The 23,594-nt window shown below is 43.7% G+C and overlaps 1 protein-coding gene across 6 annotated transcripts in view; it reads left to right on the plus strand.

The window, feature by feature from the left end:
- The first annotated feature begins 2,845 nt into the window (after positions 1 to 2,845).
- The window catches only part of LOC307074746 (uncharacterized protein), a 102,405-nt gene continuing 81,656 nt past the window's right edge, over positions 2,846 to 23,594 (plus strand). For 2 of the 6 annotated variants that reach the window (XM_079735027.1, XM_079735025.1), the window contains exons 1-6: positions 2,846 to 3,173; positions 3,819 to 3,992; positions 7,986 to 9,023; positions 10,516 to 10,612; positions 10,827 to 10,943; positions 12,339 to 12,455. In XM_079735027.1, the coding sequence (XP_079591153.1) occupies positions 2,945 to 3,173; positions 3,819 to 3,992; positions 7,986 to 9,023; positions 10,516 to 10,612; positions 10,827 to 10,943; positions 12,339 to 12,455 (1,772 nt within the window). In that variant the 5' untranslated portion in view covers positions 2,846 to 2,944. Of the gene's footprint in view, positions 3,174 to 3,818; positions 3,993 to 7,985; positions 9,024 to 10,515; positions 10,613 to 10,826; positions 10,944 to 12,338; positions 12,456 to 12,967; positions 13,035 to 13,163; positions 13,288 to 13,915; positions 15,714 to 17,047; positions 17,222 to 18,314; positions 18,489 to 19,966; positions 20,141 to 20,316; positions 20,364 to 21,740; positions 22,374 to 23,594 lie in introns of those variants that run through there. The other 4 variants (XM_079735028.1, XM_079735030.1, XM_079735029.1 and 1 more) reach the window with 4 other exon arrangements.

Here is a 23,594-nt window from a genome sequence, read left to right on the forward strand (position 1 = left end):
GTGAGGGGGGGTGAAGGTGAGGGGGGGTGAGGTCCGGGGGGAGGGCAGAGGGGGGGTGAGGGGGGCTGATCACTGCTCTCCTGTTGTCCCAGGTTTTACAGTTTTTCTCGATTGTAAGCACACAAAAAATGGAACTATGCACACAATTCTGAAAACTTGAAGCCCATGTATCAACCAGAAGACTCCAGACTGCTAAACTCTGAGCACTATTCCATTGTTTTCACGCATGTAGAAATTCTAAATTGCATTATTGCAAAACTCTAAAGCACAAATCTCATCATTGAGCACATTTGGTTCACCTGGAAAACACTGGCCTTCAGAACGCCACGCCCAATTACCAATTGGTCTCGCTCACTTCTCTCCTGTTCAAACTCAACTGGCAAAACCCTTGAGTCATGTGTGAGGGCATAAAAGAGGCCTCAGGTGAGCTCTGCTGTGTTGGAGATGAGCTGCTCTGGCCTGATCAGGATGGAGGTGGGATACAGACTGATTTACACGTGTGGGATGGCTCAGCGGGTTGGGTGGGTCTATGTTTTCTCAGATAGTCCAAATGGCTCTGCCGTTTGTCCTTTCCGTTATTATGCTCTATGTGGTCATCAAGTTATCTCCCCGTGTGTTTCACCGGATGACCGACCCCCAACCGACGTCCCCGGGGACTGCCCCGATCTTGTTGCCCCCCCTCAGGGTAGCTGTGTTAGAGAGCCCACCCCGTCGTAAGGTCTGGTGCCCCAAACTTCTCAAAGTTTCCTCTGGGCCCTTTACTGTAACGCGTCAATTTGTATTAATCGTGTTAAAATAAGATTGCGTTAACGCGGAATTAACGTGTTAACTTGTCCAGCCCTAGTATATATAAATATAAACACACAAATACACACAGTAACACCCATACATAAACACACACATGCATATTCAAACATGTGCTCACACAAACACTACACACGCATATATGAACACACATGTACATATATAAAGACACACAAGCACACACATGCATATTTAAACACACGTATACACACACACACACACAGACGTGCACATCCACATGTATATATCAACACACAAGGGTTTTCTTGGGCTTCTGAAAGTTGATCTATAAACTCTGAAAGGAAGAGACTTTTAAAATCTTCCACGAGGTTAACTAAGCAGGTTTTACAAAGAATATATTTCTATTATCAAATGTATTTTGAATATTGATTGATAGTAAATCTAAATATGTTTATACTACAATATTGTGTATATTTTCAGACGTTAACAGTTTCATACTGCATGGCTCTGATATCAGTTTATATTTTAATAAGCCAAACAGTCACCTGATTTGAACCAGATTTAATATTATATTCATAATGCAAGTGATCAATTGATATGCCTGAAAAGGCATATCAATTGATCACTTGCATTATGAAGCATTGCATTATTACAATGCAATACATTATTACAACTTGCATTATGAAGGAAATATGCTGCGATACTTTCCTTATTTGAGAAATAACTTGAACATCGTTTTTGTTTATTGATTTTTCGTGCTTTTTACATTTATTGTGCTTTTCATTTCATGTTTGATTTTTATTGATACAGGGAATACCTTCGGCGAATTGTAATTCTTACATACAGGCTACAGGACAGTCTCTAGGATTTATGTGAAAAAGAAAATGACCAAGCATTTGTTTATAATTCATTCGAAAAAAAAAGTGTATAATCAGCACCCACTCACCAAACAGAGACGGAGAGAACATCACACAATTGGGTTATATCATAATATATTTTAACACAAAAACAATGCTTTTATCTATTGTCTGGATTGATATTAATGTACCTAATGCAGTAGCTCTATGAAACCAAAATAAGCAGATGTGAATGTATGTCGATGCATTTGAATGTATAGTTTTATAATCGTGAACACGAAAACAGACACAGGCCTAATAAAACTAGTTTTTCTGCAAATACAAATGTGTTGTGGGGTTTATTGCAGACAAACGGTCACCTGAATGCACAGATGAGATCATATTTTGACAGTATTAAATACTTTTTTTATTATATGGATATACATTTGTATGTTTTGAATCTGAAACCTCGATGGAAAGACGAACCACTCAAAGCTCAGGTTTATAATAATGAAACATTTATACTAAAACAGTGAAGAAGACAACAACACAGAAGTTTTGGAGGTTTTAGTAAATCTTTGCATCACAGATTCCACACTTGGATAGATGCTAACATTGCTCAGTGAATAACAGAGAAGGCAATCTATAAAGGAGGAAATCAGAAGAGGAACCATGTGTATTATCTCCAGCGTTGGGACTAATGCGTTATTAAGTAACGCGTTACAGTAACTACGTTACTTTTGCGGTAACGAGCACTGTAACTAATTACTTTGTCAAAATCAGTAACATTTTATCGTTACTGCGATTTAAACAGGCTCGTTACTCGTTACTTCACGTGCATAACCCAGGACTACAGTTTCCGTGGTGGACGTGAAGCGGATGTGAGTCACGTGACGCAGCGACGCGCAAGTAACTGAATTAAAACAATGGCGGCAGTCGACGACGGTCCAGGCGTCCTTGGGAGACTTTAAAGGTACTTGGGACGGAATGAACTGTTGTTATATTTGCAGTGCGGTATTATGATTACATTATTTAGACACTAACAACATCTTGTTTAGTGAAGGCGGTTAAGCGTCATCATGTACTGGGTCCTGTTCTCTGTGGGCCTGCATCACAGATCTGGTTGTGATGTCATACCACATGAGGAAGTCTATAGATGGTCCAGCCTTCAGAGCGGTTTAACCAGCACAGGGAGCAGTTGGTATGATATCCGCAGGGTGAACTTGATCTTCTCAGACACATTTGAAGCCCTTTGAGGCCTTCTGTGTGGAATGATGAATAGTTATTAAATAGTGCAATAGAAACGTCCGGGCAGCATCTTCACATCTTTCCCCTCCTTAGGAATGAGAGGGTCTATGAATCTGCGTCTAGGAAAAACACCCTGCCTCTCGTCCAAAGTTAACAGAGACCACAGCGCCCTGTGCCTGGGAATACGCAGTTCATATAAAAGCAGAGGCTGGGAGGAGTATAAACTCGGAGGGGAACTGGTCCAACTGGTTGGTTCATCATTTCCTTGTCATGAGTCGGACGGTTTGGTGTGGCTCACTTCATCACAGCAGGAAGACGACGAAGGTACTGTAGTCCACTCTGATCCGTGATAGACCATAAATATGAATAACTTTGAATCTTATCAATAGGTTGATCATTTTTAAGATACCTGCTCTGTAGAATGCTACCTGTTAGACTGTGGGCATTAGGGATCGAACCCAGAACCTTTAAAGCGTCAGGTTGACGTTAAGAATGAATTTTTCTTCTTGTGTCTTCTTGCATCCTTGGGAGACTTTAAAGGTACTTGGGACGGAATGAACTGTTGTTATATTTGCAGTGCGGTATTATGATTACATTATTTAGACACTAACAACATCTTGTTTAGTGACGGCGGTTAAACGTCATCATGTACTGGGTCCTGTTCTCTGTGGGCCTGCCTCACAGATCTGGTTGTAATGTCATACCACATGAGGAAGTCCATAGATTGTCCGGCCTTCAGAGCGCTTTAACCAGCACAGGGAGCAGTTGGTATGATATCCGCATTGTGAACTTGATCTTATCAGACACATTTGAAGCCCTTTGAGGCCTTCTGTGTGGAATGATGAATAGTTATTAAATAGTTATTAAATATAAACGTCCGGGCAGCATCTCCATATCTCTCCACTCCTTGAGAATGAGAGGGTCTATGAATCTGTGTCTAGGAAAAAACACCCTGCCTCTTGTCCAAAGTTAACAGAGACCACAGCGCCCTGTGCCTGGGAATACGCAGTTCATATAAAAGCAGAGGCTGGGAGGAGTATAAACTCGGAGGGGAACTTGTCCAACTGGTTGGTTCATCATTTCCTTGTCATGAGTCGGACGGTTTGGTGTGGCTCACTTCATCACAGCAGGAAGACGACGAAGGTACTGTAGTCCACTCTGATCCGTGATAGACCATAAATATGAATAACTTTGAATCTTATCCGTTGGTTGGTGACAGTTGTTGACAGGTCATTAAGGAGCTGGTAGGGTTGGTTCGTTACAGAGACAGGTCATTGTGGATCAGGTAGGGGTTAGTCAGTACAGAGACAGGTCATTATGGAGCAGGTAGGGGTTAGACAGCACAGAGACAGGTCATTATGGAGCAGGTAGGGGTTAGACAGCACAGAGACAGGTCATTAAGGAGCAGGTAGGGGTTAGACAGCACAGAGACAGGTCATTAAGGAGCAGGTAGGGGTTAGACAGCACAGAGACAGGTCATTAAGGAGCAGGTAGGGGTTAGACAGCACAGAGACAGGTCATTAAGGAGCAGGTAGGGGTTAGACAGCACAGAGACAGGTCATTAAGGAGCAGGTATGGGTTAGACAGTACAGAGACAGGTCATTAAGGAGCAGGTAGGGGTTAGACAGCACAGAGACAGGTCATCAAGGAGCAAGTAGGGGTTAGACAGTACAGAGACAGGTCATCAAGGAGCAGGTAGGGGTTAGACATTACAGAGACAGGTCATCAAGGGGCAGGTAGGGGTTAGACAGTACAGAGACAGGTCATCAAGGAGCAGGTAGGGGTTAGCCAGCACAGAGACAGGTCATCAAGGAGCAGGTAGGGGTTAGACAGCACAGAGACAGGTCATCAAGGAGCAGGTAGGGGTTAGACAGCACAGAGACAGGTCATCAAGGAGCAGGTAGGGGTTAGACAGCACAGAGACAGGTCATCAAGGAGCAGGTAGGGGTTAGACAGCATAGACACAGGTCATCAAGGAGCAGGTAGGGGTTAGACAGCACAGAGACAGGTCATTAAGGAGCAGGTAGGGGATAGACAGCACAGAGACAGGTCATTAAGGAGCAGGTAGGGGATAGACAGTACAGAGACAGGTCATTAAGGAGCAGGTAGGGGTTAGACAGTACAGAGACAGGGGTTGGGGTCATCTTGAAGACTCCAGACATTGGGGATTGCACCTTTCGGCTGGGAGTCAAGCCACCCGGTGACCCTGGGTGGCTTTAACGCTAGGAATCTGGTTAGGTAGTATCTGTGGATACCTGTTGTTATTGTTGCAATTATTATTTATATTTGTACGACCCGTATCTCAACCTCTGAGTGGTAAAATGTTTTCAAATTTTGGTGTCCAATAATGTCAGTCAGGATGATTGTGCTGTAAAGTGAACATTTTGTGAAAACTTCAGAAATCTTTCTGAGGGGGAAAAATTAATGAGTTCACTTTCTCTCTTTTCTGAAAAGTACTCCAAAGTACCCCTAAGGGTACGCATACCGCCATTTGAGAACCCCTGCCTTATTGTGATGGTCATGACACTAAAAGGCAGCTCTATAAGAACATTGTAATTCTGGAACAAGACACTTGGACCAGAGGGATGTATGGGAGGCCGGTGGTGAAGTCTTATAACATAAATTCCTCAAATCAAGAGGCATCGAGTCAGGTGATCATGTGTAGATAAATCATCTAATCCCAATGTCAAGTGGAAAGCCAAGAAACTCAATAGAAAATGTGAACCTATTTTATCTACATTTCAGATTTTACGGTAAGGTGGTTTAATAATACAGTGGTAAGAATACGTTTATGCACCCATGCTAAAGTTTACTAAAAAGAGGAATAAAAAAATCCTCTTTTGGAAATTGATCTTCATGCCTTAATTAAACAAATGTGGAAAAATCCGACCTTTTAGGCCACCAATTTTCTTTGTGAATGAATAATGTATTGTAAATAAATAAATGTTCTTCATTCAAATACAGAGTGCATAAATATAGCAACCCCTATGTTAAATTCCCATAGAGGCAGGCAGATTTTTATTTTTAAAGGCCATTTAGTTATTGGATCCAGGATCGATGCATCCTGATAAAGTCACCTAGGCCTTTGGAATTAAAATAGCCCCACATCATCACATACCCTTCACCATATCTAGAGACTGGCATGGTTCTTTTCAGTTAGCCTAATAGCTGTTAGATAGTCTAATGATTTCTCACTGCAAATCAAACCAGCTCATAGGCTAACTGAAATAAAACCATGCCAATCTGCCACTTTATTTAGGATACATTATTCATTCACAAAGAAAATGGGTGGCCTAAAAGGTTGGATATTTCCTCAGTTGTTTAATTATGTCATTAAGATAGATTTCTAGAAGATGATTTTGTATTCCTCTTTTTAGTCAACTTTAGCATGGGTGCATAAACTTATCTTACCACTGTACATATTTATCGATTTGCAAATGTTTTTTCCATTAGCCACAGTTGTAACACATTGCGTTTGGAAGTTCAAAGTTTTGAATGTTTGCCTACCAGGAAGAGAACAAGCAAAAACATACAATCGTAAACAAAATTGGCAATGGCTGGAGGAGAATGGTTATATGCTCACTTAATGCAACCAACCTGTCCGTCAGGAATCCTGAAGTAATAAATGTAGCAAAAGTATTCAAAGGTGGAATGTAAAGGTACTTTCTTCGCCTAACTTGTTTTGAAGTTACAGTCGACCGTCCCTTGGAACTATTTCCTTGACACACCTTACAAAGAACATAAATGACAATGCAATAATTATGGCAGATTTATTTATTCATTATTTTAGATGTATTCACAGTGTAAATACTTGTTTTGTACACTTGTTACACTTGAGGGGTTAACTAACTGGGTCACATAGAAGCCACCTTCCTGAACTGAGTTTAAAAAAATGAGGTCACAGCGTCAATTACAGTAATTGCAGACTAAAAATATGCTGTCATTTACATCTGTAAAATACACATGTCCATTTGTGGTTACTATTACTATACTATAGGCTACTTTATTTAATTTATAAAGATTCATCATTATTTGTAACTTGTACTTTAAGTTCATTTTATATCAGCTACTTTTTACTTTTACTTAAGTAGATTTTTTAGACCAGAACTTTTACTTGAGTAAAATTTCATCCAAGTAATTATGCTTTCACTTGAGTAGAATATTTTTGTACTCTTTCCACCTCTGATTAAATGCTTCCCATGTTGTAGATAAGTGTGGCTTTGTGTCATTTGGCTAACATTATATTTGACGCTCTAGATGGACTCCAGGGACAGAAAGAGAGCTTCCCTGTTAACTCCTCTCTCCGACCTCTGGACATGTAGCGTTGTGACGTCATCTGTTTCAGCTGGGCTGGAGTCAGAGACCACTCACCCCATGCTAGCGTGGTGTAAACACATACATACCTTATTTTAGAGAAATGATAGAAATGTGCTTTGAGAGTGAATTATTACTTTAAATGGAATGCAAAGTGGAGGCACGTCTCTCTGTCTGGGGACAAAGAACAACAATTTATAGATTTATTAGTCAGAAACAGGTTTTCTGTAATCATTACTCATTATAAGGTGAGTCCACCAGGTTTACTGTATTCCTCATTATAAGGTGAATCAACCAGGTTTACTGTAATCCTCATTATAAGGTGAGTCCACCAGGTTTACTGTAATCCTCATTATAAGGTGAATCAACCAGGTTTACTGTAATACTCATTATAAGGTGAGTGCACCAGGTTCACTGTAATCGTTATTATAAGGCGAGGCCACCAGGTTAATGTAATCCTCATTATAAGGTGAGTGCACCAGGTTAATGTAATCCTCATTATAAGGTGAGGCCACCAGGTTTACTGTAATCCTCATTATAAGGTGAGGCCACCAGGTTTACTTTAATCCTCAGTGATACTGTTGGCAGGGCGCCATGTTGAAGATTTCTGATTGAAACAAGGAATATACAATATTAAAAACACTTGCATTAGAACTAAGAGTTGGAACCCTCTTTTGACCATTAATATACAAGTTAGATGCAGGACTCGCTTGTTCAGAGTTCACCTATACTCTGCACAACTTCCCGCCGTCTGCTAAATGCCCACAATGTAAATGTAACAATAATGTAATGTTTTAAAACTTGATAAAACATGTTTTCTAGGAATGGCCTCTGCTTCCACTTCCGGGTCGGAGGAGGACTTCTCCTGTTCCATTTGTCTGGATGTGTTCAGCAGCCCAGTCTCCACACCATGTGGGCACAACTTCTGCAGAACCTGTATTACAACGTTCTGGGATGACCAAGTCGAGTACAAATGTCCCGTTTGCAACGAGCTGTTCCACACAAGACCTGATTTACGGGTCAACACCCTCTTATCAGAGATGGTTGATCGGTTTAGAAGGACTGTACGAGTAAAAGAGCAGCCTTGTGTTGAACCAGGAAAAGTTCCCTGTGACATCTGTACTGGGACCCAGCTGAAGGCCGTGAAGTCCTGCCTAGTGTGTTTTACCTCTTACTGCCAAACCCACCTGGAGCCACATCAGAGAGTCGCTCGCCTTCAGAAACATCGGCTGGTTGACCCTTTGGACAGTCTGGAGGACAGGATGTGTAAGAAACACAACCAACTTCTGGAGCTCTTCTGTCAGACTGACCAGGTGTGTGTGTGTGTGTTGTGCACAACAACGGACCACAAGTCTCATCCTGCTGTACCTCTAAAGGAGGAATATGAAGTGAAGACGGCCCAACTGGGGAAGATAGAGGCTAAAGTTCAGCAGATGATCCATGAGAGAAAACAAAAGGGTCAGGACATCAATGACACAGCGAATCACAGCAAAGCAGAAGCAGACAGAGAGATGGCCGATGGTCGGCAGGTCCTCACTGCTCTGAAGCGCTCTGTTGAAAAGTGTTGGGATGATTTCGACCAAACTGTTCAAGAGAAACTGAAATCCACAGAGAAAGAAGCTGATGGTCTCATCAAAGAGCTGGGGCAGGAAATAGAAGATCTGACCAATATAAGCTCAGAGGTGAAGCAGCTCTCAAACACTAAAGACCACCTCCACCTCCTCCAGACCTTCAGATCCCTGAAGGATCCTCCAGCCACCAGGGACTGGACGAAGGTGGAGTTCCGTCCTCCGTCATACGTAGGGACACTGAACAAGGAGATGAAGAAGCTGGTTGTCCAAGAGCCAATGCTAAAGAAGTGTAAGTGTCTGTTTAGTTTGATTCATCACAACACACAATAACTTTTGGGATGGAAAGTCCATCCGCACAGCAGGAGGTGACGTTCATTCAGATCCTCCTGGGAAGGAAGATGATGGCTGACATCATGTGTCAACCGTCACAATTAACCCTGCTTGTATACAACCAAACAGGTATTACATTGTTATGTTATGCATTGGATAGTTGGTAATGTTGTGATTATGATCAGACATAATCATGATAATAATCATGAAGCTAACGTCTGGGCTCAGACTGTAGTAGTTTTGGGATACTAACAATAATTAGACAGAAACAGACATTACTCTTTACTTGATTTATTGACAATAAAGTATGGGCGTTTCCTTTGTCCTAGTATGGGCGTGTCCTTTGTCCCGGTATGGGCGTGTCCTATGACCCAGTATGGGCGTGTCCTTTGTCACGGTATGGGCGTGTCCTATGTCCCAGTATGGGCGTGTTCTTTGTCACGGTATGGCCGTGTCCTATGTCCCAGTATGGGCGTGTCCTTTGTCCCAGTATGGGCGTGTCCTATGTCCCAGTATGGGCGTGTCCTTTGTTCTAGTATGGGCGTGTCCTTTGTCACGTATGGGCGTGTCCTTTGTCCCGGTATGGGCGTGTCCTTTGTCCTAGTATGGGCGTGTCCTTTGTCCCGGTATGGGCGAGTCCTTTGTCCCAGTATGGGCTTGTCTTTTGTCCCAGTATGGGCGTGTTCGTTGTCTTAGTGTGGGCTTGTCCTTTGTCCCAGTATGGGCTTGTCTTTTGTCCCAGTATGGGCGTGTTCTTTGTCTTAGTGTGGGCTTGTGCTTTGTCCCAGTATGGGCGTGTCCTTTGTCCCAGTAGTCCCAGTATGGGCGTGTCCTTTGTCCCAAATGTCCCAGTATGGGTGTGTTTCGTCCCAGTAGTCCCAGTATGGGCGTGTTCTTTGTCCCAGTATGGGATGGCTGTCGCCTTGCGTGGTGGCCTCTGCCGACGGTGTGTCTATGCGTGAACAAACCGTTGTCAGTTTTGTTCTAAATGCCTTAAAGGTAAATGTAAAAATATAAAAGCAATGGAATAGGGACAGGCAGACAGCACGCAGACAGACAGAGGGACAGGCAGGCAGACAGGGCGCAGACAGACAGACAGACAAAAAGACAGACTGTCAGGACGCAGACAGACAGACAAGGAGACAGGACGCAGACAGACAGACAGACAGGCAGACAGACAGGATGCAGACAGACAGACAGGCAGACAGGACGCAGACAGACAGACAGACAGGCAGACAGACAGACAGGCAGACAGTATAGATCTAGACATAGATAGTGTTAGAGTGTATAGATATAGATATAGAGAGTGATAGGGTGTGTAGATCTAGACATAGAGAGTGATAGAGTGTATATCAGACAGGAGGAGGATAGGAAGTCTTCACTGCTGTAATTTCTCATTCTGTACTCAAACAGAATCCTAAGAAACAATAAGTAGTTGTGTTTGTGTTCAGGTCTCCAGTCTACTATGGATGAGGAGAGAGAGGAGGGGGGTCCTACCTCTAAGACCACTCTGTCTGGGGAACATGGCTGCCAGAGCAAAGCTAAGAGGTAAGAAGAGGATCTCTCTGTCTGTGACTGTGGTCCATCTCAGAGCTCAGCAGTCATACATCATGACTCCATCCTTACTCTGACCAGTCTATGGAACAACCTATTAGGTTTAAAGATGGAAATCAGTCTATTGAGAAGAGGTGAGGATTTATCAGAGATCATAATAAAACAGCTTCTATCCAACGTCCATAAATCCTGGTTCTTGTTTTTCTAGAAGGGTCCAGCAGCAGAGATCAGACTCCCCTGGATCCAGCTGTGACTCCTTTGAGAGTGACGAGTCTATGGAACAACCTGCTAGGTTTGAAGATGGACGCCCCTCCAGAGAGGAGAGGTAGGAGTTTCAAAGAGACGACGAAAACAGACCAGTTGGTTGTTATCAGACTCTATCGATAACTGATGTTTACAATTCAGGGGAAATATAATAGATTATTTGTGTGTGTTTGTGTGTGTGTGTGTGTGTGTGTGTGTGTGTGTGTGCGTGCGTGCCTGCGTGCGTGCGTGCGTGTCTATCATGGCGTCCTTGGTGAGATGGGAGCAGTGAGAATTCCACCAAATGACCCTAAAGATCGTACACCCGTCATATTTGCCGCCGTTAATGCAAACAGATGCATATTGCTTCAGAAAACGATCTTGATAATGTGTTTACTGTCGACCATCAAAACAGACCACAAACAAGCCTTATCAAGCGGTAGGATACACTGCTGTCAATCAAACATCGGCAGCGTCAGAGACATTGGAGGGGACTCAAACTCCAAGGAAAGCTAGCCTGTATCCCTTGTTCGGACCACTCCATATCACAAACCATTTTTCACAATTCTTCTATTGATGAAGACATACAAATATTCACAGTCAAAACGAGGCTTCAGATATTCCCAACAAAGTTATACGTGTCAATCTGGTACCCTCGCTCATCATTATGTATACATCATGGACAAGAGCAAGTAATCGAATCCATGTCACACATATTAAACGGCTGCCATTTTTACAAAGGCCTTTATGTATCCAGGCATGATAGAATTGTGTACATTATATCAGAGAGTTTACCATCCTTATTTTCTCCAACAGTGTCAATGCATATAAATTGTGTTGTTAGACAACAAATGTTTTCCAGGTGCTTTGCAGAAACGTCTGTGTTCACTGATTTAAATGCCACCAGGCCCGATATTACGATCATTGATGAGAACAATAGAAATGTGTTCATTCTGGAAGTAGGATGCTGTTTTGATTCAAGTCTAGAGGAGGCTTACTTAACAAAGCTGGCAAACTATAACCCTCTTGTACAACAAATATCTGGCCTTGGCTACAAATGTCAATTTCTGGTCCTTATCTTCGGCAGCCTGGGCCATGTGCATAGGCCTGTCATCAGGGGATTCAGGATGGTTGGCTTTACCAAAGCAAGGGCAAAACAACTTGTCAAATACTGCTCAATATCCTCCATTATTGGAAGCCGCCACATTTTGAGGAGATGTTGTGTGTATCCATAATATGCTGTTTGAACTGTCATCAGACCCACATTGAGAGATAATGCCTGAGCAATGTTTTGTATCTGTAACATTTATTTTCTTATGTACATTTATTATGAATTGCGGACATAAATAAAGAAGTTAAAGTGTGTGTGTGTGTGTGTGTGTGTGTGTGTGTGTGTGTGTGTGTGTGTGTGTGTGTGTGTGTGTGTGTGTGTGTGTGTGTGTGTGTGTGTGTGTGTTTGTTTGTATGTGTGTTGAAGCCCGGAGCAGCAGCAGAAAGCAGACTCCCCTGGATCCAGCTGTGACTCCTTTGAGAGTGACGAGTCTATGGAACAACCTGTTAGGTTTAAAGATGGATGCCCCTCTAGAGAGGAGAGGTAGGAGTTTCAAACAGACAATGAAAACAGACCAGTTGGTTGTTATCAGACTTTCAATACTGATGTTAACAAGTCAGGGGCAACATAATAGATTATGTGTGTGTGTGCGTGCGTGCGTGCCTGCATGCGTGCGTGCGTGCGTGCGTGCGTGCGTGCGTGCGTGCGTGCCTGCGTGCCTGCGTGCGTGCGTGCGTGCGTGCGTGCGTGCGTGCGTGCGTGCGTGCGTGCGTGCGTGCGTGCCTGCGTGCGTGCGTGCGTGCGTGCGTGCGTGCGTGCGTGCACATCATGCCGTCCATGCTGAGATGGGAGCAGTGAGAGTTCCACCAAACTACCCTTAATTCAGCCCGCACATCCGTCGTAATTGCCACCGTTAATGCAAAAAGATGCATATTGCTTCAGAAAACGATCTTGATAATGTGATTAATGTCGACCAACAAAACAGACCACAAACAAGCCTTATCGAGCGCTAGGATGTGTGTGTGTGTGTGTGTGTGTGTGTGTGTTTTCCACAGACACCAGGTGAGGTCAAAGGTTACCAGTGCTCAGTCTGTACAGCAGCATCAAACAGAGCTGATCAAGGTGTGTAAATGTCCACCAAGTCGTTTGACTTCAGCTCTACATGAACATTAGAAAGCATCTCTTGAGGTGCTCCCAGCGGGACATCAATCCAGGACAGTAAAGTTCTCCTTGATGTTTGTTCTGCTACAGAGGGTTGAGGAGAATAAAGACGCCTTCCTAGACATGGAGCTGAAGACGCTCTGGACGGATCTCTTCCTACATTACCCACAATGCTCAGAGATTAAGTGGGAGGAGGTGGAGGAGGAGGTGGATGGTAAGAACGAGGAGCAGAGGAGGCGCGCCATAGAGGGATTGGTGGAAATCTTGAAAACAGAGAAGAAGCACACATTTTGAAGAGCAGTAGGAGATTATTATTTGTTCTGTTCAGACTAAATGACATAATGTAAGACATTTCTAACTTTGGTGCAGAGATATCTTTCCTCTTTGGGGTTAAATGGTTTGATCCAGATATGTAGGTTTAGGTGGGGTATCAGGTTAAATGGTTTGATCCAGACATGTAGGTTTAGGTGGGGTACCAGGTTAAATGGTTTGATCCAGATATGTAGGGTTATTGTGGGGGTGTCAGGTTAAATGGTTTGATCCAGATATGTAGGGTTATTGTTGGTTTATCAGGTTAAAGTATTTTAAACACTGTCTTGTTATATCAGCATAGCGAGTCACTTTACACTAATTCATTATCCTTATTAATATCATTTGACCAATCATATTTCTGGAAATGACAAAATAGTCCTGAACATGCAGTCCTTGCCACGAACAGCTTCTCCGACCACAAGTAATGAAGCCACTAAATATCATGAAGTTGATAATTAAAAGGAAATATTGACCTATTTCCACTGATGTCACTTTCCACTAACTGACGTCTTCTGCTGTTTCTCTTTTAGGATCTGATGCTGTCGAGTGCCAACATAAAATCAAGTCTCATTTGAAGAAGAAGTTCAGGGTTGTGTTTGAGGGAATCGCTAAAGCAGGACATTCAACACCTCTGAATGACTTCTACACAGAGATCTTCATCACAAAGAGAGGCAGTGGAGAAGCCACCAAGGAACATGAGGTCAGACTGATTGAAACAGCTTCCAGGAGACCAGCCATGGAGGAAACACCAATCAGATGTGAGGACATCTTTAAACCCTTACCTGGACGAGATCAACCAATCAGGACAATGATGACAACTGGAGTGGCCGGCATTGGTAAAACCGTCTTAACACACAAATTCACTCTGGACTGGGCTGAGGGCAAAACCAACCAGGACATACACTTCACATTTCTCCTCACTTTCAGAGAGCTGAATTTACTAAAAGGGAAAGAATTTAGCTTGGTGGAACTTCTTCATCACTTCTTTATTGAGACCAAAGAAGCAGGAATCTCCAGATACGACCAGTTCCAAGTTGTCTTCATCTTGGATGGTCTGGATGAGTGTCGACTTCCTCTGGACTTCCAGAAAATCCCGATCTGTACTGATGTCACAGAGTCCACCTCGGTGGAAGTGCTGCTGACAAACCTCATCAGGGGCGTCCTGCTTCCCTCCGCTCGCATCTGGATAACCACACGCCCTGCGGCAGCCAATCAGATCCCTGATGAGTGTGTTGACATGGTGACGGAGGTGAGAGGGTTCACCGACCAACAGAAGGAGGAGTACTTCAGGAAGAGATTCAGAGAGGAGACGCTGGCCAGAACAATCATCTCCCACGTCAAAAAATCACGAAGCCTCTACATCATGTGTCACATCCCAGTCTTCTGTTGGATCACTGCTACAGTTCTGGAGGACCTCTTCAAAACATCCCAGATAGGAGAAAAGATGCCCAAGACCGTGACTCAGATGTACAGCCACTTCCTGAGGGTCCAGTCCATACAGGGGGACATGAAGTATCATGGGAGAGCTGAAACAGATCCACACTGGAGTTCAGAGAGCAGGGAGATCATTGCTTCTCTGGGAAAATTGGCTTTTAACCAGCTGGAGAAAGGCCACCTGATCTTCTACGAGGCAGACCTGGTAGAGTGTGGCATCGATATCAGAGCAGCCTCAGTGTACTCAGGAGTGTTCACCCAGATCTTTAAAGAGGAGTGTGAGCTGTACCAGGACAAGGTGTTCTGCTTTGTCCATCTGAGCATCCAGCAGTTTCTGGCTGCCCTTTATGTCTTTCAGTCCTTCATCGACACTGGGGTCAATCTGCTCTCAGAAGAACAACCAACCTCTGGTAAAGATGAACTCCTCCTCTACCAGAGTGCTGTGGACAAGGCCTTAGAGAGTGAGAATGGACACCTGGACTTGTTCCTCCGCTTCCTCCTGGGCCTCTCTCTGAAGACCAATCAGAAGCTCCTACGAGGTCTGCTGATAGAAGAAAAGCATCAGCAGATACAGCGGTTCTCAAAGAACAATGAGAAAACAGTGTCTTACATTAAGGAGAACATAGATGGAGATTTCTCTCCAGAGAGAATCATCAATCTGTTCCACTGTCTGAATGAGCTCAACGACCGTTCTGTAGTGGAGCAGATCCAACGGTCACTGACATCAGGGAGTCTGTTCAAAACACATGTCTCTCCTGCTCAGTGGTCAGCTCTGGTCTTCATCTTACTGTCATCAGAAGAGGAGCTGAAGTTGTTTGACCTGAGGAAATACTCTGCTTCAGAGGAGGGTCTTCTGGGGCTGCTGCCAGTGGTCAAAGCCTCCAAAACATCTCTGTAGGTTCATTAATAACATGTATCACAATACACACAACACAATATACCTTGATAGTAGAATATAAAAGTTATGATAACAGAAAACAACTTTCGAGGTTAACTTATAACATGTATCTCAATATAAACAACGTTATATTGTGTAACCAGGTTGAAAGTGAAACTGAAAAGCTCTATTTATTATGAAATAATAAAATAACGAAAGAAGAGTTAAAATATGTAGCTATATGTATAAATAAGTGATTATTGATACGGATAGATCCATAAATGTATGTTTATTATTAAAAAAAAGATAACCAATTATTTTAAAACATTTTAACCTTGTTCAGTATGTTTGGTTACATGGATGATTTGGGTTTAACCAATAGGATGGGTTTATAAAGACACTTCAGGGTCATCAGGGGGAAGGGTGAGAGTTCACGATTGAGCGGGAAAAAGGAGAGAAAGGGAAGAGATGAAGGAGGAGAGTACTTTATTCTCTGTAGAGATTGCCCAGCTTAATGATATTTAAACGTTTACTTATTAGTTGTAACCAGTAGCGGTGCCAAAGAATTATGATTGCGGGAGCTACGTGGGGCTAGATTGTTTATAGCAGGGGCTAATACATTTTGACGCAAAAATAATACTACACTCTACAATATGATACGAATCAACCAATCGACTCAAACAACCAGCTGCAACGGTCATCATCACTGACGCAAATGAAAAATATGATTTCATAGTTCAGTTTTGTTACATATAAGTCAGTCCGATGTCTTCATATAATAATAATATATATATATATATATATATATATATATATATATAATTATATTATTGTGCCCATCACGGCCGTGGTCGCCAAGTGCTGCAACGAATCCTGGGAGGGTCGGCGGCAACGAGGTTGTGGGCGATAGGATGTGTGTTTCAGGTGTGTGTGGTGTGTTTGCATAAAGTCTTTCTCAGGGTCGTGCGGAGTATGGGACACGAGAGTTGCAAACTCTTATAAATTGGGCTCCCGTCTGGTCGTTCCCGTGCTCCTCGCCACATTATTATTAAAAACGTATTTTTAACATTAATATTTGACTGGGAGTTTTGAGAGGGGGGACTTAGAGGGGGCTCAGGCTTTTTAGGGGGAGCTTAAGCCCCCCCCCCCCCCCCCCGGGTCTCAAACACTACAAAAAACTCCAATATTGAATACAAATAAGGATCTAATGTATTGACTAGTATATATTGGTTGAATTAATAAAACATCTCTAATTAAAGATTTCGAAACAAGTCCTTCATTATGTTCATAGTAAACGCCTCAAGTTACTTTAATCACAGTTCCTAACATGTTCTGTTTATTGTGTGTGCAGGCTGAATGGCTGTCATCTGTCAGAGAGATGCTGTGAAGCTCTGGCCTCAGTTCTCAGCTCCAACTCCTCTAGTCTGAGAGAGCTGGACCTGAGCACCAATGATCTGCAGGATTCAGGAGTGAAGCTGCTCTCTGCTGGACTGGGGAGTCCAAACTGTACGCTGGAAACGCTCAGGTCAGTTTTACTCAATTGTCAAACAGTTACACCACAAGATCCACATCAGAGGACGTTGAACAGATTTACCTCCAGAAAGTTAACAGGTCTGAATAAATAAGTAGAATATGTCCTCTCAGGGCTCAAGACACATTTTCTACTGGTGCCACTAACTTTTTAATTTGGTGGCACCCTAACAAATGTGGTTGCACTCCTTTATTAGACGTGAAAATGTCCTTGGTCACGTACCTTCCATCTGTGTCCATTCATGTAAGCAGATTCACTCACTTTAAATAAGCTGTTAATACTTTGATTGCATAGGGGGTCTTTTTCTGTTTTTACCGCCAGCGCCTCGACATCTCTTTTCTCACCAACCAACTCTTCATCCTTCTCCCCCTCCTCCTCAATCAAATATCTACTAATAATAACCGGCTGCTGATTGGATAATATACTCCAATTAGGATTTATCTTCTTCTCTGGTTCATCCAGAATAGTGCATTTCTCTACAGGCTCTTGAATAGTGCTAGTGCTGCGGTGACATTTCAATGTAACTTTGCAAAAAGTTCAAACCACTATTTTAGTTTTCTGATCAAAGCAAAGTGTCTTCATGGGAACTCAAGTGGGTCGTGTTTCCCAATAGAGCGATCACACCAGCGCCGCAATACAGACACGCTTTAACAATGAACTAAACCTTGGCTGTCTGCGTGCATCACAGTGCCACTGTCACTCATCTTATCAAGCACAAGACCTAAATCTCACTCTATTTGTGTTACCATAACAGTAAAAGGTGAACATTGGATTCAGTTTGTTAATCATGGTATAAGGTGTATGCTTTATTGCATTCCTTTTCTTCTCATAATCATGTAGTTAGACAGTAAGAAGGACTTTAGAGTTTTTAAGTAAAGTTTAATAACATTTTCATCTTAGAACTGGCTCTTTTTAGGGACATTTTCAGGAGTTTGTTGAATATTTATTCATCTGACCTCTTAGTAAGTCAAATTTTGAAGATCTACTGTACTGACATTTAGTTAAACTAATAAAACATGTATATTAACAAATTTTAAATAAAACATTAAACCCAGTTCCTAACATGTTGTGTTTATTGTGTGTGAAGGCTGAGTGGCTGTCATCTGTCAGAGAGATGCTGTGAAGCTCTGGCCTCAGTTCTCAGCTCTAACTCCTCTAGTCTGAGAGAGCTGGACCTGAGTACCAATGATCTGCAGGATTCAGGAGTGAAGCTGCTCTCTGCTGGACTGGGGAGTCCACACTGTACACTGGAAACTCTCAGGTCAGTTTTACTCAAAGGTCAAACAGTTATACCACTAGTTCCACATCAGAGGACCGTTATATAACTCAGCTTATAACTCAGTACCTGTGATGACCACATCCATGACTTTGGTATCATTGGAGAAGTATCACCTTGTTGTTTAGGTGGAGAGTGAGATCTGCAACTTTTCAATTACAAATATGAACATAAACTCAAAATATATTAATAATGAATAGGATACAGAATAATATTGCAGTGTAGTGGTGCCGGGAGAAGTCGGGATACTCTTAATGTCTTAAAGCGCCCTGTGTTATTTACAGTGACATTAAGACTACTCTTGCATGTTTAGTGCACCCATCAATGGGCCAGTAATGTTGGCACTCTGTCACTTAACTTCTGCTGCTTGGCCAGGATTGACTTTGCATCAGTCCTGGCCCACAGACTATAGGGTGAGACCAATACATTTTTATGCAGTCTGAGTGAACTATTCCTGATTCCTTAGTCCATCCACAAAAGAGAATTGGACAACTACTCTCACCATGTAAGTAGTCTATTGGCCAGTCGTTTATTTAGTAAACTGTCTCTTGTACAGATGATGATGGCCAGAGTGCTACCACTAGAAAATTAACATTATTTGTCAAAGGGGGTTTGCAAATATTACTGCAAGGTATTGTATGTTACTTATCTTAAATGTATTTTAAGTTTCACATGAACACATTTTAAATTCTAATAGATTAAGTTGTTGTTGTGAGCACTGCTTCATACAGTAGATCTGAACATCACTGACCGCTTTAATGAGTCACTTAAACCGTTAGAACGGAGCATGAATCACAGGAAGGCCTGGGCCCGTCCAGTGATCTTTGATTTGTTTTCTGACATTAAAATGTAGTCACCTTTTTGGACCATCACCAGTTTGCACCCCTGATAATAAAACTTTTGATCATGTTAGTGGTTTCCCTGATTGATCTATAATCTAGATGGTAGTACAATCTAACCAAGTTCTAGGTAAAGGTGATACTTTAATCAAGTGAAATCTAAAGAAGCCAAAAGTCCTGTCATTGAGTGGTCCTCGCTCCACAGCGGAATAGAGACTAGGTCTTGGGGCGCTACAATACTGATATATTATGTGGCCGTTGAATACCCGCTTGTTTCCGGGAAGGCCTTCTTCCACGGGTGAGGCTGTGGCAAATGGTCCCAATCCAAATGTGGTGTGGTTTAGAAGACCTAACGTATTATGTGTGAGAAGCTTTCTCTTGGCCATCTTCAACCGCTGGCCAGAAGGAGCTCCACACATCCACACACACCTCGCCGCCGGTGTCCCTTCACTGGACCAGGAAGTGCTTCATAAAAGGACCGTCACCAAGGCAACACCACTTGTGTTTGGAGTAGGACGTTCACAAACTGGTTGGCAGACTGGAAAAACACAGGATTTTACTTGTGTGTGTGTGTGTGTGTGTGTGTGTGTGTGTGTGTGTTTTTGTGTGTGTGTGTGTGTGTAGCTTGTCTGGCTGCCTGGTCACACAGGAAGGCTGTTTATCTCTGATCTCAGCTCTGAGCTCCAACCCCTCCCATCTGAGAGAGCTGGACCTGAGCTACAATCACCCAGGAGACTCAGGAGCTGTGCTGCTCTCTGCTCTACTGAAGGATCCACGCTGGAGACTGGACACTCTCAGGTATGGAGAGGACAGCTCACCACTCAGGGACAAAGTCTCCTATAAGGATTCATGCCGCTGCTAGATGAAGTGGTTTGAAAAGGCAGCTGTTACTCATGTGGTGTAGAACGAGATGAGACAACAGATGATGAAGGTGAATGTTTCAACATGCTGCTCTCACTTTGATTCCCCCCCAGTGTGGAGCACGGTGGAGTGTGGAGGCTGAAACCAGTTCCACAGAGATGTAAGTATCTGTTTGATTCATCACGACACCCACTCACTATTGAGATGGAAAGTCCATCCACACAGCAGGAAGTGAGATCAGATCCTACTGGGAATGAAGATGATGGCTGACATAATGTATGTTACGTATATTAATACTGTCGACAGTCACATTTCAACCTGCTTGTATAAAACCCAGCAGGTATTACATTGTTATATTATGTATTGGATAGTTGGTAATGTTGTGATTATGATCAGACATAGTAATGATAATGATCATGAAGCTAACGTCTTGGCTCATACTGTAGTATTTTGGGTATACTAACAATAATTAGACGGACACAGACTTTACTCAATTCAATTCAATTCAATTCAATTCAATTCAATTTAATTTGTATAGCCCATAATCACCATTACAGTCTCAAAGGGCTTAACAGGCCAAATATTTACTCTTTACTTATTTATTGACAACTCGTAACCGTGGCTCTCCCACATAGCGACCGTACATCCACTGGCTAGCTCAGGTTAGCTAGCGGTGAGCTACTGCACACAGCGATGGCACTACTGCCCCTAGTGGTGGGATGTAAGTATCCCACACTGCAACAAGACTAACGTGTTAATTTGCTGCCCCTAGTGGTCGGATGTAAGTATCTCACTCTGCAACAAGACTTCTGCTGAGGCCCCCAAACAAATGTCCCGGTACGGGCGTGTCCTTTGTCCCAGTATGGGCGTGTCTTTTTGTCCCAGTATGGGCGTGTCCTTTGTCCCGATATGGGCATGTCGTTTGTCCCAGTATGGGCGTGTTCTTTGTCCGGGTATGGGCGTGTCCTTTGTCCGGGTATGGGCGTGGCCTTTGTCACAGTATGGGCGTGGCCTTTGTCCCAGTATGGGCGTGGCCTTTGTCCGATACCGCCCATCTGTGTTCCTTCATTTGAGTTTCACACGTTTTTATTTCATATGTGCGTGCGGACGTGGAGATGGGTTGTGACATACGATTGGTTACCAGGCGGCCAATGTCAATGGCCCTTCTAATTGTAATTAATTGAAAAATAATAATATATATTATTTATTGTTTCTCGGCGACCCGGTACCACGTGAGTCCTGACCCGGTACCTCGTGAGCCCTGACCCGGTACCAGGTGAGCCCTGACCCGGTACCGGGTCCCGACCCATAGGTTGGGGGCCGCGGCTCTCACGGATGATTTCAGGGGAGAGGGCCGGAGGAGGCGGGCCGCTGAAGCGTTGCGTGGCGCCCCGCTCCTCAGACTTAGCGGGGAGACGCTGGTTCTCATTACAGGAGGCTGAGGCTGTTCCTCCTCATTAGATGATAAGACACACACATCTGAACACTCCCCAGTGTCTCTGTGGCCAGCAGCTCATCATGTCTGGTTCTCCCTCAGATGCCTGTGAACTCACCCTGGACCCCAACACGGCCCGCAGACGACTCTCTCTGTCTGAGGACAACAGGAAGGTGACGGGGGTTGGAGAGGACCAGTCGTATCCGGATCACCCAGAGAGATTTGACTACTGGTACCAGGTGTTGGGTAGAGAGGCTCTGACTGGCCGCTGTTACTGGGAGGTAGAGAGGGAAGGATGGGTTGAGATAGGACTGACATACAGAGGAATCACAAGGAGAGGAGCGCTTCATGACAGCTGGCTTGGATGGAACAACAAGTCCTGGAGTCTTTATTGTTCTGATGATTGTTACTCTGCCCGGTACAACGGTAGAGGAACAGACCTCCCTCTCCCCCCCGCTGGCTCCACCAGAGTAGCAGTGTATCTGGACCGGCCTGCTGGCTCTTTGTCCTTCTACAGAGTGTCCCCAGGTGGAGGAGGGTCCTCAGACACACTGACACACCTCCACACCTTCTGGTCCTCCTTCACCCAGGAGGACCTCCTCCCTGGGGTCGGGTTAGGGTGGGGGTCCTCAGCGTCTCTGTGTCGGTTGTAGACACACACACACACACACACACACACACACACACACACACACACACACACACACACACACATGAAGGGTGCGTGATGGGGCAGAGGGGGGGTGAGGGGGGTTGAGGGTGAGGGGGGGTGAGGTCCAGGGGGAGGGCAGAGGGGGGGTGAGGGGGGGTGATCACTGCTCTCCTGTTGTCCCAGGTTTTACAGTTTTTCTCGATTGTAAACACACAATAAATGGAACTATGCACACAATTCTGAAAACTTGAAGCCCATGTATCAACCACAAGACTCCAGACTGCTAAACTCTGAGCACTATTCCATTGTTTTCACGCATGTAGAAATTCTAAATTGCATTATTGCAAAACTCTAAAGCACAAATCTCCTCATCGAGCACATTTGGTTCACCTGGAAAACACTGGCCTTCAGAACGCCACGCCCAATTACCAATTGGTCTCGCTCACTTCTCTCCTGTTCAAACTCAACTGGCAAAACCCTTGAGTCATGTGTGAGGGCATAAAAGAGGCCTCAGGTGAGCTCTGCTGTGTTGGAGATGAGCTGCTCTGGCCTGATCAGGATGGAGGTGGGATACAGACTGATTTACATGTGTGGGATGGCTCAGCGGGTTGGGTGGGTCTATGTTTTCTCAGATAGTCCAAATGGCTCTGCCGTTTGTCCTTTCCGTTATTATGCTCTATGTGGTCATCAAGTTATCTCCCCGTGTGTTTCACCGGATGACCGACCCCCCAACCGACCCCACCGGGGACTGCCCCGATCGTGTTGCCCCCCCTCAGGGTAGCTGTGTTAGAGAGCCCACCCCGTCGTAAGGTCTGGTGCCCCAAACTTCTCAGTTTCCTCTGGGCCCTTTACTGTAACGCGTCAATTTGTATTAATCGTGTTAAAATAAGATTGCGTTAACGCGGAATTAACGCGTTAACTTGTCCAGCCCTAGTATATATAAATATAAACACACAAATACACACACAGTAACACCCATACATAAACACACACATGCGTATTCAAACATGCGCGCACACAAACACTACACACACATAAATGAACACACACACGTACATATATAAAGACACACAAGCGCACACATGCATATATAAACACACGTATACACACACACACACACAAACGTGGACATCCACATGTATATATCAACACACAAGGGTTTTCTTGGGCTTCTGAAAGTTGATCTATGAACTCTGAAAGGAAGAGACTTTTAAAATCTTACATTAAGGTTAACTAAGCAGGTTTTACAAAGAATATATTTCTAATGTCAAATGTATTTTAAATATTGATTGATAGTAAATCTA

This window comes from Pollachius pollachius (genome assembly GCF_949987615.1).
Source record: "Pollachius pollachius genome assembly, chromosome: 4".
Classification (NCBI taxonomy): domain Eukaryota; kingdom Metazoa; phylum Chordata; class Actinopteri; order Gadiformes; family Gadidae; genus Pollachius; species Pollachius pollachius.